This window comes from Salvelinus sp. IW2-2015, linkage group LG27, assembly GCF_002910315.2.
Source record: "Salvelinus sp. IW2-2015 linkage group LG27, ASM291031v2, whole genome shotgun sequence".
Classification (NCBI taxonomy): domain Eukaryota; kingdom Metazoa; phylum Chordata; class Actinopteri; order Salmoniformes; family Salmonidae; genus Salvelinus; species Salvelinus sp. IW2-2015.
The window spans coordinates 16281270-16301082 of record NC_036867.1 but is presented as its reverse complement, the minus strand read 5'-3'; the positions used below and the strand labels follow the sequence as shown (position 1 = coordinate 16301082).

The following is a 19813-nucleotide window of genomic DNA, read 5'->3' as shown; positions in this document are numbered from 1 at the left end:
AGATATGGGGTGAAAAAGTCGGCCGCTCACCCACTCGTCCAACATAAGTTCTGTGCTTTTAAGCTAGCAAAATAAATAGGTAAATAAATATATAAACTAACCTATTAGCCACGTTATGACTGACTTGTAATCATTGCCCTGGATAGTTTGATTGTACTGACATTCCCAGACTTTGACATTTGTCAGTTTTTGTCCAAAATATTGTGTTCATAAAATATGTCATGATTGAGGAATTGTAACAGGCCCACAATGTGAATACTTGAGGTGCTTTCAAGACAACCAGGCACTAAAAAATGTTTCATGACATCAGTGATCTTCAGGTTGGAAAGCCGGACCTCAAGAAAGATGCCCGAGTTTCTGACTTGGAATTCCGAGTAGGATGACCGTTACCCAAAAAATCCCAGTCGGCGCTAGTTTTTACCGAGTTCCCAGTATTCTTGAACACATTGGATTCGGAAGTCGGAGATTTCAGAGTTCCTAGTTCCCAGTTGTTTTGAATGCGGCATAAAGCCCCTTTTTAGATATATTTGCCAGTTTCAATGCAAAACATCTAGAAGTTGTCAATTTTCAGGTTTAGAAGAAGTAACTGCTAAATGATGACTCCCATTCGTATAAGCTGATAGCATAGCTACCATACAGAAATCAGTGGTGGTAGTCAAAGTTGATTGGTGACGATGACATGAACATGTATTGAGGTTGACATCCATACACGCTTTATACACAGATTTTCACCTCAACATGGTGTGAAATACATATATAAACAACAGCCTAAATATAGGATCATTTTGCTGGGGGGCAATGAGGAGATTCAGGATCTTTCCCACCACGCGTTTCCATTGTTTTGGTCGAGTTTCATGGAATTTTGAGTCAAATAGAACCTACTTTTGACTGATATTCTGATTGTCCGTTTGTTTCATATCGGCAAAGTAGTTAAAACGCTGTCAGTTCCACTTTAAGGCCAACCTTTCACATGGGCAGAGTTAATAAGGTGTGAAGAAGATAATGTTTGCACCCCAAATGGCACTCCAGTACCTTTATAGTGAGCCCATGGGACTCTGGTAAAAAGTAGTGCACCAAATAGGGAATAGGGTGCCATTTAGGATGCTCTCGTTCACACACACACACACACACACACACACACACACACACACACACACACACACACACACACACACACACACACACACACACACACACACACACACACACACACACACACACACACACACACACACACACAGCACACACACGCATACACACACTTACATTAGGGATGTGACAAATGTTCTTAACGTTTAAACTGCCATTTAATGAAAATGACGTGAATTCACATTTCAGATATGGTCCTGCATATGACCTCTAAGGGGCAATGCAGTTCAATCTACCGCAGACCTGTCTACCTACCAGATGGTCATCACTAGTTACCACAGCCTACAAAGTCATTTACCCTGCCTATTTCTACAATTCATTTTCTTAAAATGTGGTTATAAACCACACTGCTAACCTTATGCCTAACCCTACATTTCCACACATTTTATCTAGTAGAAACCCCACCAGACGCGCTCACCTCGTTAATGGCTCCTGAGTGGTGCAGCGGTCTAAGGCACTGCATCTCAGTGCAAGAGGTGTCACTGTAGTCTCTGGTTCAATTGGCCCAGTGTTGCCGGGGTGGGCCGTCATTGTAAATAAGAATATGTTCTTAACTGATTTGCAGTTTTAGGTTTTCTGATGTGTGCCTCTCTTTAATGTTCTCAGTTCTCTGTTCTCTGCATACATGGGACTTCATGTCCCACTTCTCATCAGTGCCATGTGTAGTTGCAGTGATGTATGCAGCGCATTCATAGAAGTCCAACAATCTGTTGCACCACGTCTGGTATTTGAGAGCTTGCGCTTTGTAGGAATACTTACAGATCAATCATTGAACAATTTCTTCCTTCGGGCCATCAAGGTTTTTCGACATCTTGTAGTCTGGTTATAGATATTCCATTAGGGCAACTGCTGCCAGCAACGGGTTGGGTCTCACAGTGCCTCCCTTTCAGCATTGCACCTGTACTGCCACTGTAGCTCAATTAGACCTCGCAAAGTTAGCATTTCACAACCTTCTCATTTAACATCTTAATAAAGTATTGCCATAAATGATTTTGCTGCTGTCGCTTTCCTGTCTTTTTTTTTTTTTTTTTACTATTGACAAAGGATGACGTGCGGAGCGCTTTTTATCCGTGACAAATACATTTAAAGGTGCATATCTCCTCCTAACTGTACAGCATTGTTGCATTAGGTATTTGTTTAATTCACATTTTTTCCTTTATGATGATGTTCGGGACCGGTTAGTGGTAGTTTTGTGACAACTGCACTGTGATTGTAGTAGTAGTTTTACGATAACTACAGTGATTTTAATTGTTGCAATGACAGCCTGTTGTTGTACTCTTCCCACAGTTTGCTTACTTGATATCTAGCGAACTCGTTCAAAACTGCCGCTGTCCTGCTGTCTCAGCTGGCCTACTGTGTTTACAGTACCGTACAACCTATTCTTGCATCCAATGTGCCCAATGTCACAGCGGTTGACTGAAATGCATAGTTTGGTGGGGGAAAAAAGGAATGCTTTAAAAACAACTATAATGAAAATATTATGAGTTAATACAAACTTGTAAAGAATACTTAGAGTACAAAGTGCTAGTCACTCAGCTTTAGAGTAGTTAAAAGGTCTACTTCCCTGCTTTTGACAGGAGCTGGCTAGTACCTGCCCATTGACTTTCAGCAATAGCGCTAAGCTAACGATATGCTACCTTCAACTTCCTTCAAACTGCATGCAGAGACATAAAACTGCTATCCACGAGTTTGTCTGACTCTGGGTAAGTAGAATATTACCAAAAATCAGCAAATCCCGAAGTATCCCTTTAAGGGGTTCAAAGAAAGAGATAGCTAAATGAACTAGAGTGTAAAAAAAAATGCACAGAAAACTATGTAGTAAACCTTGAAATGGTCAGTTCATGTTTTAAATCAAATGATGTTGCTTTCATAGCCTCCATCAAATAAATAGCCTTGAGTCAGAAGTAATATGATACAAATATCTTTACAGTCGGACAGAGGCAGATAAGCAAAGGCAGAGAAAAAAAACGAGTTCTGAATAGCCATGGCTAAAGAAAGTGGGCCTTGTAAATGCTATGTGTTCACTAACTAAACAGTCTCTGTAACCAGAGGACCAGGCATTTCTCATGTCCCAGGTGTTTATTTTCCTAACGTCACATGAGCCGTTAACAACTGTCGCAGCTTTCCACTTCAGGCTAGTAACCTCGAGTCGCAAATTCAGACAAGATGCCCAAATAATCCGCTACCCCTAAAATTACCCCTGTAGGCAGGCTACATAAGAGCCAGAGCCGCGGCACTCTCGAGCAACACACTGACTTCCAGGAAAAGTTCTAAGGAGACAAAATAGGAAGCCCAAGATTATGCCCTTTGGAATTTGGTGTAAAAACAAAATTCTTCAAGATTCCAGAACTCTTCTCCATTGTTCAGAGCGGAGAGTGAGAAAGAACAAGAGAGAATGAGATAACGACTGCTGAATCTGTGCAGCATACAGATAGATAGCTTCAGAATGTGTAGGCTAAGTATGTTTACTCACCACGTCAGACTCCTCACTGCCCGAGAGATACATATCTGCCCTACCCGGCTCTGCTCTTGCCCCTGCTCTGCCCGGTCCGGGAGAAATATTCCTCAGCTACTGCCCATCTCCTCCCAGTCCCAGCACAGAGAACTCCTACTACTACAGCACTCCTTGGCTCCTTTCAGTAAAACACACTGAAACTACATAGACTACAGTAAAGTAACCCACAAAAAGTTTGAAGTTTGGAGTTTGGCATTGGGAGTTTCAGCCCTTGTATGGCCCAGTCCTGTCCTATACCGGCTGAAAGAGAGACGAGCCTCTTCTTTCCCACGCTGGGAAAACACTCCTTCAGTGAGCTGCGACCGTTCTCCAGCCCCCAAAAACAAGACCCCCCCCAAACCCCTCCCACACACACATACATAGCCTGAACAAACACACATAGCCAGTTAGGAAGTAAGAACTCTGGCCAACAGGGCAGGCCTGAAAATTCCAGAATCCACCAAAAGCAGCTGCAGCAGCTTTTAATTTCTGTGTGAGTGTGTGATCCTGAGAGTTTACATGTGTTCGGCTATGCCTTGAAGAGGTTACACTTTGAGGAGAGGAAGGGTAAAGACTCAAACTTACTGTACATAGAAGCCCAACACATGTTCTTAAAACCAAAGTTCAGGAAATAATTATCTTTACTATGTTGAAAATATGCCATACGCAGATTACGTACAGAGGCTTGATCAATGCCCAATAGGCCACAAAAACGGATACACGTACTTTGAACATTCTTCATTCAGTTTATTGGGGTCCGCTGGGTGACTGTAGTGGTTACTGTGATAGAAGTCATCTAACTTCAAACGACCATGGCCCGGTTTCCCAAAAGCATCTTATGGTTCTAACGGTGAATTTAGCCTCAAGATGCTTTTGGGAGACCATCTTTTCATAATTACACATCAGAGGCCCCCTGAGTGCGTTCGGTGCAATGTGTGCTTCTGTGTCTTTGAAATTGTGATAATATCATCTCAGCGCTCATGTAGCAGAAACGGGGTCAAACGTGAAATTATGTGTTAAAGCGTGAGAACACCAACCCCCGCTGTGTCACTGCGTGTGAAGCGGGGCAAAAGGCTGGAGCAACCGTCACAAATAGAGTCCATATGAGTTAGACTACACTACAGGGTCACAGAAGACCTCAGGGAGTAGGATCTAGAGCAAATACTTTCTCCTTTAAACCATAAGCAAATGTAGGTGTCAATTCTGTATTGGTCAAGTTCAAGTATTGTTGCCAATATATTTTCTCATTGTTCACTTGACTCACGTCTCACTCTCTCATCCATATAACTTTAACGCATCATGGTGTCAGAAGTGGGATAAGCAGGCCTATAGCAAATCCCATGATACACCACTCCTCCTCAGCCACCTGGCATTGCCCAGTGGTGTAATCGTTAGTCCAAACGATACCAAACAGTTGCAAAACGTTTTGCAATGAAAACGAGTTTCTAATGGACAAATTCAGGTTGGTCCCTCCATCTTTGGTTCTGTTTGGTTCCTAGTGAATACACCCCAGAGAGAGAGAGACATTGAGAGAACCACGTGTTTGGCGGGTAAATCCTACTAGATTATGTGACTGTTTGCTCTGCTTTAACCCCTTTCCAAAGATTATAATCCAGAGCGTGTGCTGGGCAGTGTTAGAGACTATTGCCTCGTCAGGACAGTGATCCACGACCACCAGTTAAGCCCCTACTCTACAGAACACGCCTGGTAACCAGGTTATATATCTGGTATAACAAAACAAATACAAAACCTAGTAGGCTCATGGTTCTCACCCCATTCCATAGACTTGCACAGTAATTATGGTAACTTCCGGAGGACATCCTCCAACCTATCAAAGCTCTTGCAGTATAAACTGACACGTTGTTCACCCAATCAAAGGGTCAGAGAATGAATCTAGTACTGAAAGCATAAGCTACAGCTAGCTAGCACTGCAGTGCATAACATGTGGTGAGTAGTTGAATCAGAGAGAGAAAGACAATAGTTGAACAGTTTTGAACAAATACATTTTTTACAAAATTAAGGAAAAGCAAGAGAGAGCTAGCTATATTTCGTAGTATATTTCTGTTCACTTTCACTTACTTAGCTAGCATCGAATGCAGCTATCTAGTTTAGCCGACTCAAACACCCGGCTTAAACAGCGAGGGATGCTATGTTAGCTAGCTGGCTATGGCTATCCAACACTGGAACTCTTCCAATTCAAGGTAAGCTTTTGGTTTTATAAATGCATTGCCACCGGGGCCCACTGGTGTAACTGCTAAACTGCTTGCTGCTGACTGTACACTGTACTGCACGATTATAGCGGGTTGACTAACGCGTTAGTTCTAGTATATACAGTATGTTGACTATGACGTGACAACAATGAAGGCTGTGTGTAGCGGTTAGTGGTCATGATATGAAGGTTTGGCATGGAAAGGTTTTTTCCCCTGGTCACAGATAGGGCTGTGGCGGTCACGAAATTTAGACAGCTGGTGATTATCAAGCAAATAACTGTCAGTCTCACGGTAATTGAACGTTCATTTACATAAACACATCTCCTGGCTTCCACACATAGCCTACAAGTCACTGATGCAGATCTTTGGAACATTTACACAATAAAAAGTATAATAATAGTATAATAAATAGTATAATAAATCCATGTAATATAGCCTACACCTTCACAATAAATACATTTCTTATTTTAGACAGTTCTAAAGAAGCATGATATGAAGAAAATGTAGTCTATTTCAAAAGGACAGAATAGCATACTCTGAGTTGTCCTTATGTTAGGTCCTGATCTGGCTATGCCGAATGGCTGTGGGCTACACTAGTTCATTTAGCAAACAAGATTCGCTTAGAATTCCGTGGCATTATTTAATAGTATGAAGAATACAACTGAACAAAGCTGCCAGTTAGGCTCTACACCTCTTGTAAAGCGGATTAATATGCTTAATTTTAAGAAGTTATTTGGCCACTTTAGTTGTGATACAAACCTTATTAAAACATATAGGCCTATGGGCTGGGGTAAATGAGGTGTGCGACTATGATTCAAAAAAGGCATTGTTTCTTATGCTGGGCATCATTCTCAAGTTATTATATATAATTCACAAGTGACAGGCTAATATTGTCACATAGCAGACTATTTTTGATTTAATATACAAAATAATATATGTCATGCACCTGTATTGAAACAGGGTCAGCGGGGGAGAAAAATGTTATCTATGCTTTTAAATAGCGAATGGTGGACGCTTTCCCCGTGGTTTATTTTAATGCCAGCCAGGTAGGCTATACTCTTGTTGTAAATATAAGCAATGTGCTTAAAATTAGGAAAGTTGAGAAATAAATATAGTAGGCCTAGCCTATAGAAAGCTAATGGGATTCTCCTCTTTTTAGTAAAGGCCATCACTCTGTTTTCTCGCACAGTTGCATAGCCTATGGAAATGTTGCACAACATGAGCTCATGGGCTCTCATGAAGTGTTTGATTAGATTTTTGAACACATTTGCATTGATGTCAGGGTGATTAGAGGGACAATAGAGTCCTGAGTACCATGCAGTTAGTAAGTGTTGTAGGCTACTAATGACCATCAGCAGCATCAGAGCTTGGAGGAGCCTACTTACCGTGACTAAAAGGTCACGTGGAATTTGACTGCCTTCATGACTCGTGACCGCTGGTGTGGCGGTAATATGGTCACTGAAGTCCACAAGCAAAAGAAAAAGTTGAGAGGAGGAGAGCGCGTAGATAGATGCGAAAATTAATTATATTAAGGCCCCCGAGTGGAGCAGCGGTCTAAGGAACTGCATCTCAGTGCTAGAGGCGTCACTACAGACCCTGGTTCGATCCCGGGCTGTATCATAACTGGCCGTGATCGGGAGTCCCATAGGGTGGCACACAATTGGCCCAGCATCATCCGGGTTAGGGGAGGGTTTGGCCGGGGTAGGCTGTCATAGTAAAATAAAAATATGTTCTTAACTGACTTACCTCGTTAAATAAATGGAAAAAAACTTTTTTTTTTAATACTGTATACCCTATGCATCCAAACACCCATTCTCTTCCAACCTCTTACACATATTCATATTCACCATCCCTCACTCTTCCCTCAAACTCCCATTCATATACACATCCACACAAACGCACATCAATAGTACAGTTGACATACATGGTATATTTCCCCCTTTGAATTGTCTTTTCAGCGTCCATGTAACCCATTGGCATTGGCTACTTCTCTCATTACTTCATAGAGAAGAACAATTATTTGGAGAGAAATCCGGCCCTGGATTTTGATCTCCTTTCCCCCTGTGCTCTCAGAATGTTTATTTTGGTCTGATAGTTCCACAGTCTGAAGATTACCAAGCTTGGGTATTTAGCATTATTCTGTTTCAAGCTGATCCTATGGCATCGTTACAGATCTTCTGGTGATATATCTATGTCAAGTTCCTCTGATATCGCATAGCTGTAAAGGTCTCCTTTTTCCTCATCTTCCGTTTAGGACAATATTCTCAATTCATCTTCTAAACTTTGCAACTTTGTTTTCAAAAGGCTGATTTGGTTATTTGTTTGTTCATGCGCATGCCCTGTTTGTGTGTCTTACACGATAGCCTCAGCTTTCTTTTCGAGGGAATCTACTTTTGTAATAGTAACAGATTGTAGCAGTTAGTTTGTTTTGGTGTGCATTGAGAGCATTTTAGCTATGTTTTCCTGGAAAGCCTTTAACTGTTCATTACTTTCGTTTGCGTCTCGAAGTTGCTCCTCGTGTCGGCCCCACTTTACCAACTGATTGGTTCGCTGTTGTACAAAGCTGATTGCTCACACTCTCCCAGTTGCTTGGGGATATGTTGATTTATCAATTTTAGAGTGCCTTTCATGTGACGGAGAAAAACTTCTGTACATTTTCTATCCTCATTATAAGATCAAATCAAATCAAATGTATTTATAAAGCCCTTCTTACATCAGCTGATATCTCAAAGTGCTGTACAGAAACCCAGCCTAAAACCCCAAACAGCAAGCACAGAAGGTGTGCAAAAGGTGTAGAAGCACAGAAGGTGTAGAAGATGCTGTTCATTGACTGCCAGTGTACTGAGGGTTTATTAGCTCATTCTTGGGTTTTAAGGAGGAGGATGTGAGTGTGTTCTCTGTGATCATCTAACTATGTGTGTGTGTGTGAGTGCGTGCGTGCGACAGATATCAGTAATTGGGGTGGGTTGAGCCAAGGTTTGAACAGATCAATTGTCCTCTTGTTCTGCCATATCTACAAAATATGACCTCTCATGAACAAACTGGCATAACGTTGCCATCATCCCTAAAGCATATGTAAAATGAAGACTTGTCCAGGTTACATCAGCATCAATACTGAGGCCGCGTCCCAAATGGCACCCTATTCCCTATATAGTGGACTACTTTTTACCAGGGCAATAGGGTATAGGGCAGGGATCATCAACTAGATTCAGCCACGGGACGTTTTTTTTCTTGAGCAGATTGTCGGGGGCCTGGAACATAATTACAAATCATTTGTAGACTGCAAATTGACCACAAAAATCCCCAAAAGATATGTTTGACTAAAACATAATAATGTGTATTTCTATTATGCATGGCAATACTTGGGAACTGATTTCTTAAACAAAAATCACTTGGAGCAGATTTCCTGGTGTTTTTCCCAGTCTTTTATTTCAAACAATGAAAAAAAAATATATATATTTTTTTTTGCTCAGAAAACTTGGGGCCAAATCAAACCACCCCGCGGACTGCCAGTTGGGAAACCCTGGTATAGGGGATAGGGTGCCATTTGGGACAAACCCTGAGAGAGTAGGCGGTGACTGACTGGTAGTTGTGGGAGATGGAAAACCCACATTCTCTCATTGGCTAAAATAAGAATGTGGACAAGTGGAAGTGCCCTGTGGCATTCTAAATTCATTACATTCACATTCATAAAAAATGAAACAAATAAAAATAACCATGGTTTTCAAACCACTCAGCTTCCATTCCCTCCCAAAATAACCTGCCCGGAAACAGTGCCTCACCCCTGGAAGAGACACTGGTTATCAATATGAGCTACTGTATAAATCATAAAAGGCATTTTTCTACTCGCTCCTTAAACTCAGTTCACATATCGACTCAATATCCCAAAGTAGGGACCATATCCATAAAGCGTCTCAGACTATGAGTGATGATCTAGGATCAGGTCCCCAGTCTGTGTAATCTCATTCACTATGTTCTAAAAGGCAAAACTGATCCTAGATCAGACTGAGAGCCGATTTGTGAATACGGGCACTGAGCAAACATCAAATCGATCTTATTCAACCACCCAAACAGGCCCAAAGAGCTCTAAGGCTGTGTTTACACAGGCAGCCTAATTCTGATATTTTTCCACTAATTGGTCTTTTGATAAATCATATCAGCTCGTTTGCCAATAATTAGGTCAAAAATCTGAATTGAGCTGCCTATGTAAAGCTGCCTTTGTGGAACGATTGTCACGCCCTTACCTTAGTTATCTTTCTTTTCTTTATTATTTTGGTTAGGTCAGGGTGTGACGAGGGTGGTATGTGTGTTTTTGTCTTGTCTAAGGTTTTGGGTATGTCTAGGTGTGTGTGTGTAGTCTAGGCATTATGTAGGTCTATGGTGGCCTAGATTGGTTCCCAATCAGAGGCAGCTGTTTATCATTGTCTCTGATTGGGGATCCTATTTAGGTTGCCATTTTCCAGTTTGGTTAGTGGGTGATTGTCTAGGTGATGTTGCATGTCTGCACTCGTGTCATTTAGCGTTCACGTTCGTTTTGTTGTTTTGTATTAGTTTGTTAAGTGTTCTTCGTTTCATTAAAGAAGATGTATTCACATCACGCTGCGCTTTGGTCTCCTCACTACGATGTCCGTGACAACGATATAATAAATCATAATGAACAAACTACACTATGACTGTATTTCTTACAGTATGTTCACTTCTTCCATTGTTAATCTGTAAAATCCCATTAAATGAGAGTGGACGTTTTTGTAAAGTCAACAAGAACACTGGTGTAACACTAATGGGCTAGAATAAGCCACTATTAGATTATTAAAGAGCTTTCTCCAATCTGTAGCACTTCTTCCTAGGGGGTTTTCTCTTGCCAACAATCCTATTACACAAATGAAATGCTCCAAGATTACACTCTGTGCAATCAATTTGAATTCCTAGGAGAAAAAACCCACAAACACTTCCAATTGTCCAATTCTCTGAATTGCTTGGGGAAAACCCCCACAAACACTTCCAATTGTCCAATTCTCTGAATTGCTAGGACAAAAAAAAACATACAACTTTTTATCAGTCCAATTTTTGAAGGGGAGAATAAAAACAATAGTGAAATGTAGGGATGCACCGATATTACATTTTTGGCCGATACCGAAATCCGATATTTTCCTTGCCAAAAAAACAGATACAATACCTGATATTTTAACATTTTAGCGGCATTTTAAGCATTCTAGCACAGTTAAATGGTTGAAACACACACACACACACACTGACCAAAAAGTTATTTTGTTGGCATTTACGAATGTCCCCATTACCAGTAAAACATAATCAAAACCTATTTCTTTCTCTTACTTGTTCAGTTGTTTCATTCTCAACCAGGATTTCATCAGACATGTCAAGCAGTGAAGTTTCAGCTGTCTGTCCGTGGCTTCTCTTCCTTGGTGCACACTGTCACTGTGTCCGTTTCCATCTTGTCCAGCTGTGTCTAACACTTCACGTAAATCCTGTTTCTTATCTGCATCGAAGTATCGGTCCTTGTACCTAGCATCGAGCATGGTGGCGACACAGTAAAGAGGCTCAGAGAGAATGCCACCGAATCGCTTGTTCACAGCATCTAGTAAAGTACTTTTCCAAGTTAACCCGACGGTCTGTGTCAGCATTTTTGTTGAGCAGGCGTTTCAATGCCATGACAGAGGGTATCACGTCTGCTGCAGACACAGTTGATGAGCTTATTTCTCAAGTCAGTTGTTCGAATGGAGCTAGGAGTGTGTTCATGTTAATAAGTTTCAAACATGTTCTCAAATGCCATTGAAATGGCAGCAGCGGTATGAGGACCAGCACATTCTTGAGCATGCAATACGGCTTTCTTCAGTGCGAAATCCTTGTCGACTCACTGTGCTGTCAGACTCAGCATGCTCATGGGGCTGACATCGCTGGTCCAAATGTCAGTCGTGAAGCTAATAGCAGTGACGCCCATAGCAAGTAGCTAATGGATGTGTGTTTCAACAATACTGTGTAACTCCGGTAGGGTAACATCTGAAAAATAGCGCCTACTTGATAGTGTGTACCGGGGCTGGAGGTGCTCGACCAGTCGGCGAAAGCCAACATCATCCACAACAGAGAACGGTTGATTGTCAAGGGCAATGAATTTCATTATCTTTGCGTTAATGGATTTCGCCTTTGAGTTGTCTCGCTGAAATTTTCTTACTGCTCGACCTGTTGACTGCTCGATCCACACAGCAGACATTGTGGGCTAGGTTAGGAATGCGGTGTTGCACGTGTAGCGCTATATTTTTAGTGGCGTCATTACGTCATCTACCTACGTTGTATATGTGTGCATGTCAGCTTTGACATCGCCGTTAAGCTAGACAACGGGCTGATGCCGATGTTGGCATTTTTAGCTAATATCGTCCGATTCCGATATGCTTACCGATATATCGTGCATCCCTAGTGAAATGGTCAAATCTGTTAAGGATGTTTTACGTACAAGTATATACCGTACACCGGGGTATTTTGAAAAAGCCCCAGGATGGTTTTTTCAGTACTCTCAATACCGTCAAAACGATTTGACATTTTTCAATACATTTTAAATATTTGTAGCTACTTAAGTTATTACCTGCAGTCAACTTGTGCAATATCTTAGGCGATAAAGCAGGATGCTTTCTTCATTTCACCGGTCACATTATTTTAAATGATGAAGCTTACCGTAGTTCCCTAGAACAGTTGAGCCAGTCACATGTTTTTTATGTAAATAGCACAATGGGAGAAAGCGAGCTGGTGAGTCCGCAAAGTTCTATATCTATCAGTGAGTGTCTGTCGTGCGGCGCACCTGAGGTGATGAAGTAACACTTGTGTGCATATGTTTGCCATCAGATATCTTACAATGGCTTTCTGCCAGAAGTCAAAGAGCTCTGGATGAGTTGTCTGTACGGCTGCCATTTTTCCCCCCTGTGCTTCCTACTAGCGTTATTTTCTCCATTCTTCTTTTCATCTGCTCCATGTACACATGTTGCTCTTCCTTCAGAAAGCATTCATTACAACTTTGTTAATTTGCACAATTTCTCTCGTTCACTTTCGCTTGTAAATGTCCACACTCCCCGAAAATAGTAGCTACTAGCTATGCTTATATAACTTTATGAGCTGGATTTGCCTGTCTTTGCAATTAGTTTGTTTGTTTTCGCTCGTTAGCATTTAGCTAACAGCGTCTATGTGATTTCGCTATAGGTTTGTGCTAATGTTGTTAGCATTCTGGTAATATATGCCCAATGGGCTTTTCTCGCATTTTTAGAACCCCCTTATGTGCTATGCCGGTGAAACCGAAAAGCTATGATTGTTACTCTGAGCAAGCAATGTAATGCTGCACCCAAAGAGCATATGCTCATTATCCTCTGACTGGAGAACAGTGAGTCCTAATGAACCACTCCCCGGGGCAGAGCAGAGCAGCATCTGAGAGAGGTTACCTTAGTTACATGGGCAATGCCCTGGCGCCCCAGGACTGATTAGCTCTAATTACAGAAATATAGAGGCGGAAGTGTGTGAGAGAGAGAGGAGGGAGGGAGGGAGAAGGTTAAGAGATAGGAAGAGCGATATGGAAAATGGAGAGAGAGACCCAGCTGCTCACTGCACTGCTGTCTCTCTCAGCTCTCAGCCACTAAAGAGCTGTGCTGCGCATGGGCGCTAAATCACAATCACGCTCAACCTGGTAACAAATAGCACACATAAATGTGCCAACACTCCTCATCTGTCAAATCTTACAAAATACTGGGGGGAAAAAGTTCATGATTTCACATTACATTTACATTCCACGTAACATTTTCCTAATCACTTCTGTTTATTAATGCACTGTGCATTCAGCAAGGGCTGTCAAATCAAATCTATTACCTTCATTAGGCCTACTGAAAAATATCTTTGTCTGTATCTCTACTTCGAGTTACCTCTTGTACAAACACATAGAAGGGGAGGAGAGCCACACAGAGAGCCCACCTCTGTGAGAACATTTGAACTCAACACTCACAGTGAGGTACGCCAGACACACTATGAGAAAATCACATGTATTCTACTGAATGTGTAGTCTACTCAGAAACAGGGTTGGGTCCAATTCCAATTTCCCTCAATGCTTTTCAATGGAATTGGAATGTCAGTTTACTTCCCGGATTGACTGAATTGAAATATGCAATTGAGCCCAACCAGAAAAGCCATGCAAAGCTCAATACCTACGTTCATTATGAAAATCAGAAAGCAAAGCTTACCCTCAAAACCAGGTGTTTGCTTCTTGGAGGCTTTGGTTCTATTGGAGGCTTGTCCAGCATCCCAAGGGGAATCAGAATCATGAGCACAGATAAGAAAGTGCTTAATGAATAGAGACTAGGCTACCAACACCAGAACAGATTAGCATACTAGCCCACACAACAGACAGCTATGCAGATCACTGCACCAATGTAGAAGTGGCTATGTGCTAAACTGAACACTGAGTCACTTTACGCTTACTGAACACATTGGCTGTCCCACATGGACCCCTATGAGAAACTCTTCAGCCGGGTAAATTAGCTAGGACTGCTGTCCCGATATAGTCAGGCACACAGGCACGCAAACAAACGTAACCCGCACGTACGCATGCATGCCAGACACGCATGCACATGTACACACACACACTGCAATGGAGGGAATTGACAGACGGACAGAAATACAGACAGGCTGGCAGGCAGGCACTACCATCAGACAAACAGACCACCAGACAAACAGATTCCACGCCAGCGTAAGCAGAAAATTTTCTCAGATTGTTCTGGCAATTCTCACATAGAAACTTCATTGGGAGGAAGGATGTTCGACATGCTTTTGACATTTGTATAACAAATAATACAAATAAAAAATCATGATGAAAGTGGCAATTTTAGGAAATGTTTTGACCTATACATGCCTCATTTAAGACCCTATGATCTGTAAACCGTACATGATACAGACAACATCTTGGCAGTGGTACTTAAGTACAAATACTTTAAAGTACTACTTAAGTAGTTTTTTGGGATATCTGTACTTTACTATTTATATTTTTGACAACTTTTACTTCACTACATTCCTAAAGAAAATGTACTTTTTACTCCATTACATTTTCCCTTACACCCAAAAGTACTCGTTACATTTTGAATGCATAGCAGGAAAGAAAAATGGTCCAATTCGTGCACTTATCAAGAGAACATCCCTGGTCATCCCTACGGCCTCTGATCTAACTAAACACACATGCTTCATTTGTAAATGATGTCTGAATGTTGGTGTGTGCCCCTGGCTAGCTGTAAAAAAAATAAAAATCTTGTTTGCCTACAATAAGGAATTTGAAATGATTTATACTTTTACTTTTGACACTTAAGTATATTTTAGCAATTACATGTTCTTTTGATACTTAAGTATATTCAAACCAAATACTTTTAGACTTTTACTCAAGTAGTATTTTACTGAGTGACTTTCATTTTTACTTGATTAATTCTCTATTAAGGTATCTTCATTTTACTCAAGTATGACAAGTGGGTACTTTTTCCATCACTGCATCTTGGTGTCATTATAATCAGTACAGTGTGCTCTAAAATAAGGACTATGTGTAGATTCTGAAAGAAACGTTTTCACGTTCATTTATTCACGATGAAACGTATTAAAATGAATATCTCAAAAGTACCCCATTTAGCCTATTTTAAGTCATATTGTTTGGAATAATATACTTTACAAGTACATCACATGTCCAAGATGGGCTCTCTCCTACTTTTGAAGTTATTATACATTTTATGAACACCACCAACACAGGGAATGGGAAATTAGATTCAAAGCGAACTTCCTCTGCTAGTAATTTGCTGAATGTAAAGGAGGGCTGTGATTGGTTAATGACCTATAATGTCAGTTTCTATGTATAAAATGGGTCATATATCCAAAAGTACCAATACGTCTAAACATAAGCAAAGGGGTACTTTCTTGAATAAATGAATGTGAATTGTTTTATTTCAGAATCTAAACATAGTCCTTCCACACTACAATGAGTTTAATGACACCAAGATGCTGTCTGTACCATGTACGGTTCACGGATCATAGGGTGTTACAGGAGGAATGTATAGGTCTAAAAAGGGCCTAATATGGCCGCTTACATCATGAAAATTATTGTGATTCAAATGTAAAAAGCATATCAAACATCGTTCCCCCCAATGAAGTTTCTATGTGAGAGTTGGCAGAACAACGTGACATACCAAAAATATGTTATGCTTACACTGGCGTGGAATCGCCCACAGACAGACAGATAGACAGACAGACTCCTATCCCCCTAGTGGTTTGAGGGCAGGGTACCATGGCACTGTCCTCATTAATTAGCTGGATGAGTGGAAGGAATGTCTCTGTTATGCTGCTATGACGTGAAATTCACAGGCACACACACACAAATACATACACCCACACAAACACACACCCATGCACACACACGTACGCACACAAATCAGAGTCTTTAAGTCAGTTTTAAGGGTACCATAGGCAAAGTGTCTGAGCATCAACCATCTCTGAAATAGAGGACACAGAATATGATACAGGGCAGTCACATGATGTGTCAAACTCTAGCCTCTGTAGAAGAGCAACAATGGCTCCAAGTCTATTTGATCTCCTTCTCACTTTGTAATGATTGCTTCTCGGAATGGAGATTTAAAGCGTCTTGCACCAATCCAGGATTGACCGAGAAAGAAACTATCGCCATCCTTCTTCTTGGCAGACAAACACTGTTTGTCAGTGTTAGCATAAAACAATGACAACTATAATAGAGGCCTATATGAAAATATATGGAAACACCAAGTCCACTGGTGATGTTATGGAAATAGCCTACAGATCTTTCAGCCAAAGAGAGGTCTCATTCATACCTTGTTCAAATTTATAAGGCACCAAACCGGAAGAATACGGACTAAAACAGGAAGGGACTACATGGATTTGTTCAATAAGAAATGCACATTTCCATGTTCTGTTGCAAAACGTTTTCCATTGCATGCCCTAATGAATACAACCCAGTGGTAGGATGAGAGACACTCCAGCATGAGTAAGAACTATAGTTATAGTAACTGCCTTTCATCTGAGTCTGTCTTCTTCAAATCGAAGTTACAGAGTTCACATACATGTTCTAGCCACACAGACACACCTGCATACACCAAGGCCAAATTACACAAAAGCTAGGTACTGAAACAAACACATGAAACAAAGAAGTCTGTAGCCTACAAAGTAAACATGACAAAATACAAAATAATGACTTCTCTAAGCCAGAAATAAACCATCCCACTAACACAAAGACAGAGGTCCACCATTCTGAATAGCTGTTGATATTTTACCTTTGGCTTCTTCGACATGCTCGCCGTCCCAGACTGCCAGAGACACCTGTGTCGCTACCTCTCTGTTTCAATGCGACTGCAATGAATTATGGAAATCCCATGGATTTGATCAGAGTACCATGACCCAGGGGTACAAGCATAAAAAAAAAATACCCAACCTATTTTACCCCTCAGTCAAAATGGAATTAAACGCTAAAAAAAGTTAAGCTCTACTGACAAGTCGCTCTCCATTAAACCGATCGACCAATCCCAAAACTAAGGATGCTCTGCTGTCTGGCCAGTTAGCTTCCATAGCCAGGAAAGGAGATTGTTGTCAGCCCCGGCAAGGTCTGTTCTCAGGAGCGTCTTCAACTGGAAATTACACGCCTGTTGTTGACTGAGCCCATCTGAGGATCTCTGGGGCAGATACACACACACATATACACACACACCGCGGGGCCGGTGCCTCTGAGCATACCCATACACACAAACACCCACTACACACACATGGAGCTAGGCAGCCGTGAGAGACATCATCGGTGTCATGGTTCGCTCCAGTGTTTTTCTTCAGCTCTCTGGGCATTAGGCTTTAATTTGATAGTGTGACATCTGTCGCTTGGGCTGACCGGCCGGCCGGTCAGCCCAGCCCTGAGCTCCCTTACCGCACACACACACTTGTCGCATCTCTTGCAGACACATCTCTCAGTCTTTACACACACATCTCTCACAGTCTTTACACACACATCTCTCACAGTCTTTACACACACATCTTACACTCTCACCACACGCACTCATCTCACTCCTTCATCATGCAGATGTTGATGGCTTGTTCATTTGCTGTTGTTTTATCTGTAAATGCTCACCTGGAGTATCTGGCTAGATGGCGGATTTGATGATGATCCAACTCTATTGAATATTGTACCTGATTCTATTGTAGATTAGTCCAGGTTGACTACTGTTGTCTATGGCCTAGCGATTTCACTGCCAACTTGATCAGACTCCACCCAATTACTGCACTGTTCCATATCATTCAGGTGCAGCACGAGGATAGAATGTAGAAAGCAGCATGTACACACCATATGGGTTTCCTCCCTCTCCCTCTGGAGGAAAACACACAAAATACACCAATGTTTATGCACACACTCACAATATGGTTCAGAGTGGAAAAGCACGCAGGTAAGATTTACGTCATGAATCGTGTTCTGGAGGCAGCTCTGCAGAGTGGTCACGAGCTGGCACAGCCACAAAGTCATAAAATCTGAACCTAATCCTAACTTAAACCTAACCCTAACCTTAACCACACTGCTAACCCTAATACCCTGACTACACTGCTCGCATCGCGTGCGCGAGCGTTGCAAAATAAATGTAGGAATCTATATTATTCAATTATTGCACCCACACTTCTCGGCGCGTCAACGAGCGTCTGCGTTGCCAAGGGCTAAAATAGAAGTCCTTTCTATTCTGACGCAGATCGCGCTGCAAGTCCTGCCTCTCCCATCTCCTCATTGGTTTATAGAAACAGGTACCCACGTGCCATCTCCTCATTGGTTATACCCACGTGGGTGATTGAAAGACGAACTGTGTTGCCGGTTGTCGTGGTAATACTATGAAAGTTTAGATGCCAATCACCATATAAGTTCAAAGATAAAAAAGCCTGGAAGGAGGAGAAATGACTAGAAACGATTCGGTTGACCGTTTTATGTGCGGATTAATTGTCGGAGAAGAGGACCTTGTGCATTTCTGTTAAAATAACAACTCAATGTTTATATCCCAGAACAAATTAGCTTGCAACAGCAAGCTAGCTAAATAGGACAAATTAGCTAGCAAGTGCAAGCTAACTAGCCATACATGTTTAATGCTTTTCGACCTGTCCCCAAATTAATGTCATTGGTTCAGAGTTTGTTTTAAAATTTTAACCTGTGTGTCGTGATCACGTTTGGTGTAGGGGGACAAAATAAATGTATGCACGATAGCGCACAATGGCGCAGCCGGTTTGGGCTCCGTGTAATGGCTAACCCTAACCTGAGATTAACACCAAAAAGCACATTGTTGTTTTCATACATTTTTACAATATAGCCAAATTTGACTTTGCAGCTGGCACATCTAACGGTATTTGCTCAGTTCTGCCTCCAGAACAAGACTCATCCCAATAAATGTCAACCTGCGAAAAGCACACACAAGGGTGTGAACTAACATAATGATGTACCACAAAACAAGACTGCATGTCTTAAAGCATAAATCAGATGCTATACAGCTGGTCTAGCCTCAGGTTCCCTACATCTAACCTTTCCATATCATTTCACCCAGAGGTTACAATTAATTGAGGTAATAATTATTTACATAATTGAAAAGATGAATGAGTGAGATTTAAGTTTTTGAGTTGAGGTTGTGGTATCATAGCTATCTCTGCCTCATTATTGGCCTCCTGCGGAAACAGAGACACGCAGAGAAATAGAGAAAGAAGGAGTGAGAGGGAGAGAGAGAGAGAAAGAGAGAGAGAGATGAAAGAGAGAGAGAAATAGGTGAAGAGTCTGAGGAGAACAGAGATGCTCGTGGGTAACCGGGCACCAGACTAAGCCCCTCCCCATCTAGCTGATTTCATCTGAGCAAAATCTCTCTCTCTCTCTCTCTCTCTCTCTCTCTCTCTCTCTCTCTCTCTC

General features: G+C 41.6%; 1 protein-coding gene across 7 annotated transcripts in view; it reads right to left on the bottom strand.

The window, feature by feature from the left end:
• Positions 1–19813, bottom strand: part of cacnb2a (calcium channel, voltage-dependent, beta 2a) — a 104955-nt gene that overhangs the window by 56834 nt on the left and 28308 nt on the right. Inside the window, exon 1 of one of the 7 annotated variants that reach the window (XM_023972627.2) lies at positions 3623–3933. The exons of the other annotated variants lie outside the window; for them this stretch is intronic. Coding sequence (XP_023828395.1) covers positions 3623–3655 — 33 coding nt within the window. The 5' untranslated portion in view covers positions 3656–3933. Of the gene's footprint in view, positions 1–3622; positions 3934–19813 lie in introns of those variants that run through there. 7 annotated transcript variants of the gene reach the window in all.